The 14,679-nt window shown below is 44.3% G+C and overlaps 1 protein-coding gene and 1 pseudogene across 3 annotated transcripts in view; both read right to left on the minus strand.

Annotated features, from left to right (window-relative positions):
* The window catches only part of NAT10 (N-acetyltransferase 10), a 38,185-nt gene that overhangs the window by 14,783 nt on the left and 8,723 nt on the right, over positions 1 to 14,679 (minus strand). For both annotated transcript variants that reach the window (XM_079105682.1, XM_079105681.1), the window contains exons 6-12: positions 12,803 to 12,864; positions 11,348 to 11,462; positions 11,151 to 11,258; positions 6,527 to 6,660; positions 5,026 to 5,119; positions 4,812 to 4,910; positions 2,257 to 2,393 (exon numbers count right to left, since the gene is read on the minus strand). In XM_079105682.1, coding sequence (XP_078961808.1) covers positions 2,257 to 2,393; positions 4,812 to 4,910; positions 5,026 to 5,119; positions 6,527 to 6,660; positions 11,151 to 11,258; positions 11,348 to 11,462; positions 12,803 to 12,864 — 749 coding nt within the window. The remainder of the gene's footprint in view (positions 1 to 2,256; positions 2,394 to 4,811; positions 4,911 to 5,025; positions 5,120 to 6,526; positions 6,661 to 11,150; positions 11,259 to 11,347; positions 11,463 to 12,802; positions 12,865 to 14,679) is intronic.
* Positions 6,667 to 11,144, minus strand: LOC306640948 (transcription initiation factor TFIID subunit 13-like; annotated as a pseudogene). The gene has a single exon. The product of its transcript is annotated as a transcription initiation factor TFIID subunit 13-like (transcript).

Raw genomic sequence — 14,679 nt, forward strand, 5'->3', positions numbered from 1 at the left:
AGTTGTTTTAAATTATGATATCTGTAATTTTCCACTTAATATTTTTGGACTATAGTTCACTACAGTTAAAGTGAAAACCTCAAGGTAGGGGACCACCAAGCACTGCTTATTTGTGGGAATTTGAAGTGGCACAGTTGCTTAGAAACACAGTCTGGCGGTTTTTCACATGGTTAATCACAGTCACCATTTGACCCAGTAATTTCACTGCGTGGCATACATCCAAGAAAACTGACAACATGCCACACAAAAACCTATACACGAACAATCGTTGTGCCCAAGAGTCAAAAGGTAGAAACCCAAATGTCCACCAACAAATGAATGGATACATAAAACTGGTACATCCACAAAAGAGTTAACAGATAATATATGGATGAATTTTCAAAACACCAGATTGAGTGAAGAAAAGCCAATCACCAAAGACCATGTACGTATTGAACCAGATGTGATGGTGCAAGCCTATAATACCAGCAACTCGGGGGGGCCCAAGGCAGGAGAATATCAAGTTGAAGGCCAGACTCAGCAACCTATCAAAACCTGCAGCTACTTAGCATGACCCTGCCTCAATAAAAAAAAAAAAAAGGGCTGGGGATACAGTTCAATGGTAAAGTGGTCCTGAATTCAACCCCCAGTTAAAAAAAAATACATTGTAGGATTCCATTTGTGTGAATGTCCAGAATAGGCAAATCTTTAGAGACAAAGAGATAATGGCTTCCTGGATTTGGGAAGCATAGCAGGATTAGAGAATGACGTAAAGAATAGAATGTCTTTTTTGGGGTGATAAAAGTGTTCTAGAATTGATTGTGGTACACATGGTCACACAACTGAATTTATTAAACATTGATTTAGATCGGTAAATATGGTACATCAACTATAGCACAAGAAAGCTATTAAAAAGGTAAAAATCCATTTTAATATTCTGGGCATAATACTGCCCATTGTGGATGGTCACAATAAATCTAAAAAATTAACTCAAGATGTGATTTCCATTCAGAAATCTTTCCAATATTGAAAATACATATTGGGGCTGGGGTTGTGGTTTAGTGGAAGAGCACTGTGCCTAGCACGTGAGGCACTGGGTTCAATCCTCAGTACCACATAAAAAATAAAGATATTGATTCCAAATATTTATATATATATACACACACATATATAAAATAAAAATACATATTTATTGATCTCAAAAGAATCACATAAGAAAGGCAAATTTACAACAATACAAAGTGTTTTCCTTGTACAAAACCAAAGTAAAATAGATGCAGAGGAAACAAAGCAAAAGAAATAACAGAAGCCATCTCTGGATGGCTGGATTAAGATGTTTTTATTTGATGCTAGGAATCAAACCCAAGGTCTCATGAATGCTAAGCACATGCTCTATGCATGTTACATCCACAACCCACGATTTTTCCTTCACTTATTTTCTAATCTTTCCATAGCAAACCAGTTAAACATTTCAAATTTTCAAACAGTTCTTGTCTCATTATAAGCCTGCTTTCTTGTGCTATTTTAACATAATTCTCACATAATTCACATAATTCTTAGAATTTTCACATAATTCTAAGATATGATTTGGTATTGTCATGCATGTACTTTTATTTTTCTTTTGGTACCAGGAATTAAACCTGGGTGCTTCACCATTGAGCCACATCCCCAGCTTTCCCCCCACCCCCACTTTGAGACAGGGTCTAGGTTGCATAATGCCTAAATTGCTGAGGCTGGTTTTGAACTTGTGATCCTCCTGCCTCAGCCTCCCTAGCCACTGGGATTACAGGCACAACAGAGGTTAGTTCAATCTGTGTTCTTTTTAAAAAACACCTACAAACAAGAAACACCCATCACAAGGTTCCTAAATGTTTTGTAAATGAACTTGCTGGGTTGCCTTGGCCTCACTACACCCAGTCACTAATCTACAGCCCAAGCCCATCTCCATCCCCCCTCTTTTTTTTTTTTTGGCACGATGCTGGGGATTGAACCCAAAGCCATGCTAGGCAAGTACTCTACTGCCAAGCTACAGTCCCAGCCCCCAGGTTCTGAAAATTTCCAGCCTCATGCTGCTCATTTAATGTCAGACCACAGGGGAGTGAAAGTTTATTAAGGGGTCAGCTCCAGTTTGAGAATCTCCAGGAAATAATGAAGCAGCCTTAGAGACTCAGACTAGGACTCAGGCGTGGTTTGCAGGTCCAGGCCACACTCATTACATGCCACCTGATCTGCAAGAACCTACAATGAGAGTAACCACTCCTACCCGGGGCGCCTTACCCATTGATGGTGGATGCCATGAAAACGAGGTAGGGCCCCAGCAGGCTCTTCACCAGGGGGAGCGGGATGGCAGCGGCTTCGTCTATCACAACGAGCTCGGCCTGACCCAGTTTCACAGCATCTGCAGGGTGTATGTACTGTGGGAGAGAATGCAATTACAAATATGGCCACCTAAAGCCACAGCGGCGAGTACTGGCGACTCCCGAGAGAGGCACTCGCGCCCGCCTCCCGTTCCCTTTCTCTTCTCTACTTTTGCAAAGGGAGAATGGAACAGGCATGGGGTCAGATGCCTGGGTTCTAACAGTTCAACCACTCGCTGTGGCCCTGGACAGGTCACTTCATCACAGGGCTCGGATTCCCGTTCTGTAAAACAGGAAGTACCTACCACCCATGGCTGCTCAAGACAAAAATAAGACAATAATATGGAAGTGCCCTGCCTAGTGCACAGCTGACAGGCGGTGGCCACCTTTCCTTCCCTCTTTGTGCCATTTCTCCCCAGTCTCAGATCAGGGAGCCAGTGGCACAGTGTGACCCCGAGGTGGACCTCAGGTTCTCGGGTGCTGCACCCACTGCATGAACCCACCAATCCCCCTGCACTGGGGGAAAAATTTCCAGACTATTCTTAAAACTCATCCTCATGTCCTTATGCAAACACCCCTTCAGTTTCCTCAGGGCTTCCTGCTATTTTCCAAGTGGTTTAAAAAACTGCCAGGAAGAGGTATTTTACAGGAGAGGAAATCTGAATAGCCAGTTAACATAATCAAAGATAATTCCACCTCATGAGTAACTGGTGAACTGCTGAAGACAAAGGGGACACCATTTCACACACAAAAAACAAACTGCTGTTAAGCACGGAGTATTGGTGAGGATTTAGTAAACTAAAGAAAACTAATGTAAAGGTCAATGGTTACTTAAAAGTAGAATCTCGCAAAAATCAAAGAAAGCCGAAAATCTACGTACACCATAAGACCCAACAATTCCACTTCTAGAAACAAATTTGGGTTTCATTCCTGTACTGCTTAAACAAATCCATCAGATCTAGAAGCTTCAACCTGACAAATCTTGAAAGTCAATGGTGAGTAAGAAAAGGCGCGCTATGTTGGACAAGTACAGAACACCACTGTTCGTGGACGTGGGATTACATAACAAACTGAAAGGAAACAATTTCAGAATTGGTTACCTATAAGGAGCAACAGGAGGAAATGGAAGGGGCACAGATGAACTTCAACTGTATCTGATGTGCAAGTTCTCAACAATAAAAACAATTCTTAATTATGAAATCAGCAACTGCCAACATTTCGTAAATCTGGGTGCTGGGCATCTGTGTTATTTTGGTCTCTGCACTTGCAGAGTATTTCATCCCAAATCCCATTAACTGTTTGCTAGAACCTTCTGGGTCAGGGAGACCAGCCTACTCATTTCTGGCAGCAGGTCACATGTTCAACAGGTCCCATGTCTCAACTTTCAAGGGCAGAAACTAAACAAGCACGTCACAGAAGTATAGAATGCAGCCCAGGGGTCATGGCCAGCTTTAATCTAATGGCATTCTCCACCTCCAGCAAGAAGAAAGATGTCTCAAAGGAACATAAATGGAGTCTCACAAGCTGAGTCACGTCCTCTGTGCTTACACTCTAGTCTAGAGACAAAAGGACTCCAGTAACTGGACAGGGTATCCAATTACAAATCTGAGGAAGAGCAAGGGCTGAGCCAGGGTCTTTCTGGGAAAGGTTTTCCTTCTCAATTAGTGTAATTTTTCTTGATTTTTTTTAGTGGTCTCTGTGTTCTCATAGCCTGCACCCTGCCCCCAGGCCCACCCCCAACACACACCAACATCAGTCCTTCCTGCTCTCAGCAAAGAGTCCTCCTCAACAGGCACATCATATGCTCTGACATGCATTTGAGTTCAAGGACATAAACTGCCAGTTCACCTGGCTCACTTCCCACCCACCCCAACTCCAAAAAACAGTCATTGAACCCCCTCCGGTAAAAGCCTGGCGGACTCAATCCTTTCCATAAGCCCTTCACACAGATGCCTTAAGAGACTGAACAAAATTGCAGCCTTTGGACCAAGAGCAGAGCATTCAAGCTTACAGAGCACCCGAGACTTATGGAGCTTTAGGGAAAGAAAATACTGTTTAAGAAGGAAAATGGGCCAATGGCTAAACCACAAAGTGCAGTTTAAAAAGTTTTTTCTTCTTTTAAATAGTTAAGTTATTGCTCTAGTTACAGAGGCACCTTTTCAAAACCTGCAGTAACAAAACAAAATAAGAACCGATGTCAGAACAATGATTTTCTTTGCTCATCAGGTAATCTCAATCCCATTTGGTCCATATTCATGGGGCAGAACTACAACTTTTCAATTGGACCGCATACATTTGTTCACTTAATGCCCTTCTTTAGAAAAAGCTGAAGATCTGCAAAAGGTTTCTCATAAGACAACATTACTGTTGACACACATTTACGCCGTACACAGAACAGCTGGAAGAAAACATCAGAGTCCATTACATCCCGCAGAATACCGGTCTCACAGCGCAGGGTCTGAGCAGGAGCCTCACCTGAATGGTCTGCCTGTGTTCCCGGAACACATTCACTCTGATCACTGCTTTATTGAACTCAGGATTTAGAGACTGAATAATCTCATAATCCAGATGCTCCTGGGGGCAGGGAGTAAAACCAATGATGAGCTTTAGAAACTCAATATTAAGAAACAAGCGAACATTCCAAAGACCACCTGGATTTAAATCAAAAGAAATTATCCCGATTTCTTACCTGATACTGCAGAGCATCGAATCCTTTAAATACAAATTCAAACAGCGTGTGGAGATTATCAGGGCTCGGAGAGGTAACAAAAATATTGGAGTACCTACAGGAAGAAGAGGGGAACTATTAAGAAATTAAAGAAAATTAAAAACAAGGAACTTTGTGTTTGCTCCTGTCACACTGGTGATAACCAGACAACAGCAGGGGAAGAAGGCAGATGCCTACCAGGGAAGGAGAACATCTCCAGACCAGAGTCAATTTTTCTCCCCAAGGCAATGAGAATACGTTAACAAGGTTCGGGTAGCAAGAGGTGGCATCCAACTACCAACATCTGTCACAGCAAAGCCCAGGAGGCACTGTGGGGACAACTGTCAGTGTGCAGAACCAGCAAACTGCCTCAGTCCAGTGTCCTGACAAGAGGCCCAGCCTCATACTCAGCACTAGCTGCGTGGAGGTTTCCAAACTGCAGAACCCAAACGGCAGTCAGATCAAGGCCACATATGACCCCTGAGTCCCCACTAAGTGCAAAGGATGCTCACAGCCAAGAGGCTGAGTGGTATGGCTGGAGCAGCAGGAAGAGCAGAGCTGGAGCCAGGAGCTAAGGCTAAGCCCCAGCTCTACCAGTAGTGAAAAGATAGGGGAGCCTGGGCGAGTCGCTGGAACACCCTGGGCCTCAGTTCACCCAACTATAAAATGTCCATGAAGCTGAAATAAGGGCCAAGGAAGATTATGCACAGAAAATTCTAGGTCCATATCATGTCTGCATGGGAGAGCATATTATATTAGCAACTGCACATATCTTCCACCCAGGACTAAAGAAAAAAAAAGTAACATACTCAAAAGCAGCTCCTCGGAAACAGACGTTATCCCCCAACACCTGCTGGACTGGGGAAATCAAGCCAGGGCCTCAAATACATTAGTACCAGGCACTATTTTACCACAGAGCTACACTGCATACCCATCTGACCTTTTTCTTTTGGAACTAAGGATAGAACCCAGAGGTGCTACCTCCAAGCTATATCCACAATCCTTTTTTGAGACATGTTCTTGCTAAGTTGCAAAGGCTGGCCTCAAACTTACAATCCTCCTGCCTCAGTCTCCTGAGTCACTAAGATTATAGATGTGCACCACTGCACTTGGCATAAGATTAATCAAGATGATTAAGATTTTTTTTAAAAAAGATCATTAAAATATCCAACTAGTACTTCGGTCAGCAAAGTGCATACATTCACACTCTTAAAGTTTCTTACCCCACATCCTTTGCTCTTGTGTTTGTTCAACTGTAAGCAGCAAATACAAAGGCCCAAGTGCACACAGCACCTCTGGGTGTCCCAGGGAAGACTTGCTGTTTCCATCCAGGCACCCAAAACTTAGAGAAATTGCCCAGTGAACCAGCTGAGAACGAGGAACCAGAGATAACAGTTTTGCCAGTCTCCTGACTCTAAAACCTGCATACTATCCCCTCAAAGCCCAGAGGTCCTATAGGTGGTGTCCCTCATTAACTCCTTACCCAAATGCCACCGCCCCAGCAATAGCCAATCCCAGGGCCGCAGATTTTCCCCGTCCTCGGGCAGCAGTGAGTGCAACAGTACTCCTCAGGGTCTTCTCCGAGATCCCCTCGATGAATTTCAAGACAGCTTTGGCCTGGACGAGACGAAGAGAAACATTATTAGATGGGCTGAGAAAGGCCCAGCTTCAACCACTTACCACCCAAAAAAGGGTACGGGGCGATTCTTACAGGCCAAAAGGCACTGCTCAGACCTGGACTTTTTACTCCGAGTCATGATGCCAGACACTGGGATGTTTTGACCAAACCACCACAAAAATGAAATTAAGCCAAGCAAGCAAACACGCAGGCAACCAGGGCTTCCATTTAGGGAGACACAACCCCAACAGGCACCTATCAGACTGACTCCCAGGAGAGCAGGACGCTCGTTTTATTGGTTACCCACAGGGGCGGGCATGTTCGCTGGCACTCAACTCAAGCATTTTGCCCTGTGCTAGAGACAAGCTACTGCAGCTGTTCAAGAGAATATCCAGGGCACCCGGATGCCAATGATGCAAAGCTGACACTGGCTGAGGGCAGCTCACAGCAAGCTCCTCGGGTTTTCTGTCAGACCATGAGCCAAGACCCAAAAGTGTATTTCCTGCCCTCAGTATGATGGTCCCTGTCTCAATCTCATCTCAGTGTCAAGGCCTTAAATAGCAATCAGATGCTCAAAACTCCCAATTTCATACCTCCATTCCAGACCTCTTCCCCACACTCCAAACTCTCAGGTACAAGCACCTACATTCTGTACAGCTCCAGGGATGACTCTGGAAGCTGCGCCCAGAGGGGACTATATGTAAAACCACCACCTCCTCCATCTCTCACAGTGTAAGAGCCACAGCCCTGGGTGCCTGCATGACCCTCCACTCTCTCCTCAGCTCCTGTCAGCTCCTTGCTGGTCCTAGAGAACCCGAGCTGCACCCCTGCCTCAGGCCTACACACTAGATGATCCCTCTGCTGAAGTACTCGCCCTTGGAGAGACACAGGGCTACTTCCCCAACTCCTTCAAGGCTTGGCGCAAATATCGCCTAAATGAGGCCACCCCTGACAAATGCACCTAGAACTACAAGACCCCCATCTTGGCATGTCCTAACCCTCTGGGTCACTTTTTCTGTTATACAGCTTCTACTCCACCACATGATTTGCTAATTTCATTTAAGCAAGGCCTATCTCAGCCATGAGAAGGCACACTCCGAGAAGCAGGTGTCTCTCATTAACTCCTGAGCCCAGTGCCCAGAAATGCCTCACACCTAGAGGGGAAGCAAGAAGCCAGGGGCACTCAAGAGAGGTGACCCTGTACTACTCAGGGCCAAACTCTGATTCCAGGCTGCAAAGGAGGTGCATGGTCAGCCTGGCCTGTCCAGTCCTGAGGAAGCAGTCTCACTAAGGCAGCGACACTAGGAGGAAGCTAAAGAGACACAGGCCCGAGCAGATGGATGGGGAGACGGACAGGGAGGAACGGGAGCAGCTTCAGGAAGTCAGTCTCTCCAGATGGAAACACTCAAAGGGGATCCAGGTGCTAGTTGTCTTAACTTGGCCTTCGCTAAAAGCCGTATCTTTTGTTTTACTTTAGGCAAGTTGTAAATGCTGACTAAACCTAACAACTAAAAATGCATCCTAAAATGAAAAACCAACACACACAAAAACAATAACAACCCAATTAACAAATAGGCAGCCAAAAGCATACTGATTCACCTTAAAAAAAGAAAATAGAGATGACTACGATCAGACGAAGAAAGTACCTGTCTCCCTCATCATGAGAGTAACAAATGAAAGCAACTATCAGATGTTCCCATGAGACTGTGAAGACTGACAAGTTCACTGCACTCAGAGCAGACCGGGCTGCAGAGCGAGAGGCATTTTTGTATACTGTCAGTAGCTCGGTCACCTGTGTGACTCCCACTCTAATGCCCACAGTCCCTGACCCAGCAATTTCTTTTTCAGAAGCATGTCTGAGAGACAGTGCCCACCGATGTATCTGTGAGAACTCCTAACGGTACTATTTATATAGCAAAAAGGCTAGAACCAACCCAAATGTCTACCAGGAGCCACTCACCCTATGGAGTGAAATATCCATTTACATGCACAGGGAAAGGTCCAGAAGGACACATAATAAACTGTAAACAAGAGTTGTCTCTGCAGAGTGGGACTGCCAAGTGGAAATGCCACTTTTTCAATGTGTACTTTTCATACTGATGTTGTTTGTTTTGCTTGACCATCTATTGTTTTTTTGTTTGTTTGTTTTTTAATTTATCATACTTTATTTCTTGTATCAATAGGTTAAGAAAGTAAAATCTTCCCAGGTACTGATTTATAGATACAGTTTATAAGTGGAATCAAAAAGTTCAGTTTCACAAATAGTAACATTCAGTGATCTCTTTAAATGCAATTTTAATCCTTATTTTAAGCTAAGGTAAATAATTTAATGCAATAAGCAATCTACACACAAAACCTGTATATTCTGAACTACAACAGTGTTTCCTGTAGTTACATATGGTTTTAGTCAACGACACATTTCCATGAGTACTTACAAATATGTTAATAATGCTACCCCAAATGCTTATCCTGCCATTAACTCATTGAACATTGTCATTCCTGCTACTTAAAATGGATGATCGGGAAAAATGAGTTTTAAAACTTAAAAAGTAATATAAGTCCCAAAAGGTTTTAAATCAAAAAGGCCTTTCAACATGGAAGCATCAACATGAAACTTTAAGTTTCTAAAAAAAATTAAAAAATCACTCTTTAGAAAAGAATATTAAAATGAATTATCTTTTAAGACAACATAAACATTCTTAGAAAAACTTGTAGTTTCAAATATCATCTCCTTAAAAGAAACACAAACCAGTTCACTATCTTTACTAACCTCTTAGACTACAGTTGTCTAAAAACTTCAGAATATGTAAGGCATATGTCTCAGCTGGCACAGTCGAAATGACATTTAGATTTCACGTATTAAATAGCTATAGTATAGCTTATAATGGCACAAATATATCTAATACATAAATACTACTTTATCCTTTAGATAGTCAAAAGTCAGAAGGAACTGCATAATTTTCAAGATACTTTAACGCACATGTAGTCATTAAAACTCAGTAAGTAATTCACGTATAGTTGTGTAAAGGCAGGCAATTGAAGGCTCAAGTATCGATCTAAAATCAAAGACATGAAAATAAAGGCCGAAAACTTTGTTTCTCCATCTTTCATTCACATGCCTAGGTATTAGGACATTACTGTAGAAAATACACAATTATTTTATATGATTTCCACAGAAGATAACAAAATTTCATAAAGTACAAAAAGTATCAAGATCCATAGTTTGCTTCATCAAATACTTTTCTAGCTCGTTTCAACTCTTTGTTCATAGTAAGCAAGTCTTTAACCCTAGCAAACTTCCTTGGGTCCTTTCGAATCAAGAAGACATATCTTCAACTTGTACTCGACCTTGTCTTCCAATTGACGTTGCCTTATGAGTCATTTCAGTGATGAACTCTATGACAAGGTCTTCAAGAATATCCACTGACTCAGTGTAAGGGTTCCGGTCATCCCCAAATCCATACATCATACATCATAATTCTTTAGAAAAAAGTCTTTCTTTTACCCTGCCCACCTTCTGCACCTCCTCCAATTTCTTCGTTTTCCTCCTCAAAGGTCGGGTCTTCTTCCTCATCTGCCATCCCCACTAGCCCACCAGCCTACAGTGCCCTGTTGTTGTTTTTTAACACTATAGCTAGTACCATAGTTTCTTCCCCTTCCTCTCTCTCTCCCCTCTGGTTGGTGATACAGAGGGTACCAGAATTGGTTCAAAGCAGCCTAGAGCCTGCAGCCTGGACTGCACACAGAGCTACGTAGCCAGTGATCATATTTCCAGAATGAAAAGGAAAGTGAGCCTGTTGGGACTCAGTCCCGAGCAGGCGGGGTCACTGCAGCTGTTTTCCATCCTGAGGGCAGAGCCCAGTGCTAAGAAGCCTGTGCCACTCATCTGGCTCAGGCTGGACCAAATCCTGAACATGCCCAGCAGCCTGAAGTCCTCTGGCCCGGCCCAGCTGGCGGGAAGACACTGGAGAAGCTGAGTTTACTAGTGCTGGCTGCCTCGGAGCAAAGAAATGCAGCAGTGGCTTCTACCCGGCTTGCTGTTCACACAGCCCCAGGGGCCCTCAGCGGGCTCACACTAGAACGGGGTAAGTACAAGGCCTCACGCTCCCCTTTCCTCTCACTTCTACAGGAGCCCTAAGCAAAACCTTTATACATCAACAAAGCTGAAATTAAGGACACTGGTACATTCTGTGTTCTTTCAGCTTTTTTGCTATTACAAATACCCTGTCGTGGAAAAAGCAGTGAGGAGATTATTCTTAAAATGTCACCTGTCCATCTCCCATAACACTGAACTGCTTGCTTTGCAAACCCAGACATGCAGAACAGCCCTGTGGCTGTGGAGCACACCTAGAACAAGCTAGAAAAAAGGCCCTTCTTGGGGAGGATCTGGTCTTGATTCACCCTAAATTGGCTGTGGCTGCTCTCTGCACACTATGTTTCATCCTTGTGTTGTTGACCCTGGGATGGGAAGTTCTAAACCCATACTCACCTGGTCTAGGGTCTTGCAGCAGTCCACCAAAACACCCACAGGCTGGGTGTCCTGCAAGCTCTCTTTCAACTCCTGAAGCTCCAAAGCAGAAGGACTGAGACTCTCGTCCTATCACAGAAAAGAGGAGGAGGTTTGCCACTTCCACGTGAGGTCACCACAAAAATCACAGCTCCCCCAAATCCCTGACCCAGACTCACTGGAGCCTGTGGGGGTAAGGCCTCGATACTGGCCATGTGGGAGGAGATGGGCAGGATGTTGAGCTGGTCATCAATGACAAGGCACTTCTTACAAGACGCCAGAGAGAGGATAAACCTGAGGAACAAAACCGCTGTAGTGAGGTGTCAGGGAGGCAGACCATGCTGGCAAGAGGGGAGAAGTCACTTTTCTTCAGGAAGATCACTGGGCCCCACGTGTCTCAGAAAGCCAGAACCCACCTAGAGATGATTCAGAGCCTCCTCTATAAGGCACCTGAACACATTTTACGTAGCAATCAAGAAAACCTGAGAATCCACCCAAGGTCCCCGATGCACAACCATGATTGATCTTGCTAGGTCATCTGGCCCTTTCCTCATTATCTGGGGTCCTCTAGCACTAAAGTGGTCTGACTCCACAACCAAGCCCATATGGTCACCAGTCACACAGGGAAACACACACATACACAAATGAATTGTCCCTCTGCCACAAATAAGGAGAAAAGAAAGCACCCTGAAAAAACACGACACTGAATTCCCGGTATGCAGAAAAATGCCACTTGCTACACAATTCAAACATCCTCCACGCTGCAAGAAAAGGGCCTTCCCTACTTCCACGGGCTTCGTCCTGTTCAGTAACACGCAGCTGCTCCTCCTCCCTCATTCTACTGAGCCAAAGCATGACTAGTTGTTAAAATCAGAGGCCCCAGTTTCACCAAGGCCAGGATTTCTAAACCTCAGCACTACTGACATTTTTACCAAATAATCCTTTTCTTTTAAGCAGCATCCATGGCTACTCACTTGATACCAGTAGCTCTCTCCCCCACCACCCCAAAAGTCGACAGATGTCTCCCAATACTGCTAACTATCCTGAGGAAACCACTGATCTAGGCCAGTCGCTCAAGGTGATGCACAGGCTGCTAACCGGTGGTCCCTAAAAGGAGACTCTAAGGTGAAATTAATCTGGAAAGGGAAAATAATCACAGGTCCCACCTGTTGCAAGACTTCTGTGAGGCTTGAACAGGTTGGTGAGACTCTTCATAATGGAAAAACAATGTCAGCATGTCCCACACATCGGGCCAAAAAGTTGCCTTGTCATGAGATCCCTCTAAAAGACCAGTGTTCTGTGAAATACAGGGAAGGGCGATCCAGACAGATCACTCCCGACCTTTGAAAGATGAGTAGGCTAAAGGCAGAGAGGGAGAGGGACCTAGCTAAGGCCACTGGGCTAGTCAGGGCCAGCAGCAAGACTGTGTCTGCGTGTCCCAGCCCCAGCTTTCCATCGCTTTCACTGTACCCAGGTAGTTTCGCGGCTGCGGTTGCTGAAGAATTGCACCACCTTTCAAGCCTATACTGCCTCCCCTGACACAAAAGCTTTCATTTGGGTCCAAGATAAAAATATTCCTCCCACCATGGCTCTGCAACCCCTGGAAGGAACTGAGAAGTGTCCTAAAGACCTACCTCTCGTTAAATCGTCCCACGACATCCTGATGGGCCTCGGTCCTATACCTGGAATGCACATCCTAAGGAAGCAGGACAACATCCATTAGCAAAGTCATCCAAATAACACTGACACCCAGGGTTCAAAGCCAAACTTCTATCACAGGAGACATCAGCAACCCCAGGGGAAAGAAAATCCACCGCCACCTGCTGTGCTGAACTGGGATCGGACACCAAATGCAAGGTTTCTTACCCCGATCGACTTCCCCTCACCTCATCTTTGACATTTTTCACATTTTACCCAGCACCCTAACTCAATAAACGGTACCTGCTCACTAGGGGAGCCAGATTTCTAGGTACACACGGATGAATGAAGCAAGACTTCTGCTCTCACAGTGGTTGGAGGAAGACAAATGAGTAAATACATAGACATTTTGGCAAATGCTACAAATGAAATACAGGGTGTGGTGAAAGCAACACAAGGAACCTGTTTATATACGGCAACAAGGGAACCTATTTATCTCAGAGATGATAAGCTGAGGGTGGAAGGATAAGCAGGCAGCTGTGTCAAGAGGGAAAGGAAGAACAAAGTGATATTGGCACAAAGTCGTTCATTCATTTGCAAATATCTAGTGAGTTTTTACAGCATGCCAGGCAGGCACTCTCCTAGGATCTGGGAAAACATCAGTAAGAAAAACTAAGTCCTGGGGCTGGGGTTGTGGCTCAGTGGTAGAGCGCTTGCCTAGCACATGTGAGGCACTGGGTTCGATCCTCAGCACCACATAAAAATAAATAAATAAAATAAAGGTACTGTGTCCATCTACAACTAAAAAAAAAATTAAAAAAACAAAACGAAAAAATTAAGTCCCTGCTCCCATCAAGTTAACAGACTAATATAGGAGGACAGATAAAAAATGAATAAATATGTAACTTCAGGTAGTTGTTAAGTACTTTGGAGAATAATAAAGGAGATTAAGGAGTTACGGGTGGAGCCACCACTTCTAAACAAAGAAAGATCACACTGCTGGGGTGATACTGAAGCAGGGACTTGAATGCAGTAAGGATGTGCGTTATAAAGATATTCACAAGAGCGTATGCCAAAGGAAACAGCAAGTGCAAAGGCCTGGGGTGAATGTGTGCAGGTCATGTAAGAGGCCAGAGGGGCTATAGTAGCAAATAACAGGAGTGATAATGGCAGGAAGCAGCCTTGAGATTTGAGGAAAGTCAATCTGACCAGAAAAACAAAGCTCATTAAACCCAGAGGCCAATCCTGACACCATTTCTGAGCTGCTGGATCATGGGCGTGATTTAAAACCTGCCTCTAAGAACACCAATGTGGTAACACTGGTCAGGAGACAAGCTCTGCATCTGTTTAAATACATTTCCACTCAGAACCATGTCCTCAGTCAGAGTATCGTTTGGGGAGTAAACTACCTCTCCCAGGGTTGAAATTCTTGCCAAACTGAGAGCAGAAGTGGCAAATGTTCCTTCAATAACTCTTAGAAGATGAGGGCCAATGAGAATTCTACCCATGGCCCCTTTGTTGCAAAACACAAATAAGCCCTGTCATGGCCCTTTGCAGAATATTATTCTACAAAAAAAAAAAAAAAATTTTTTTTTTCTTTTTGGTACTGGGGATTGACCCCAGAGGCCCTTAACCACTGAGCTGCTGAACACACCCCTAGCCCTTTTTATTTTGAGATAGGGTCTTGCCAGGTTGCTTAGGGCCTCCCTACATTGATGAGGCTAGTCTCAAACTTGCAATCCTCCTGCCGCAGCCCACCAAGCCACTGGAATTAAGTCACCATGTCTGGCTTATTATTATTCTATTCAGAATATTTAATATTTAATTACATAAAACTGCATCCTATCTGAATCTCACAAGTGCAGGATCTGCA

This window comes from Sciurus vulgaris, assembly GCF_902686455.1.
Source record: "Sciurus vulgaris genome assembly, chromosome: 11".
Taxonomy (NCBI): Eukaryota; Metazoa; Chordata; class Mammalia; order Rodentia; family Sciuridae; genus Sciurus; species Sciurus vulgaris.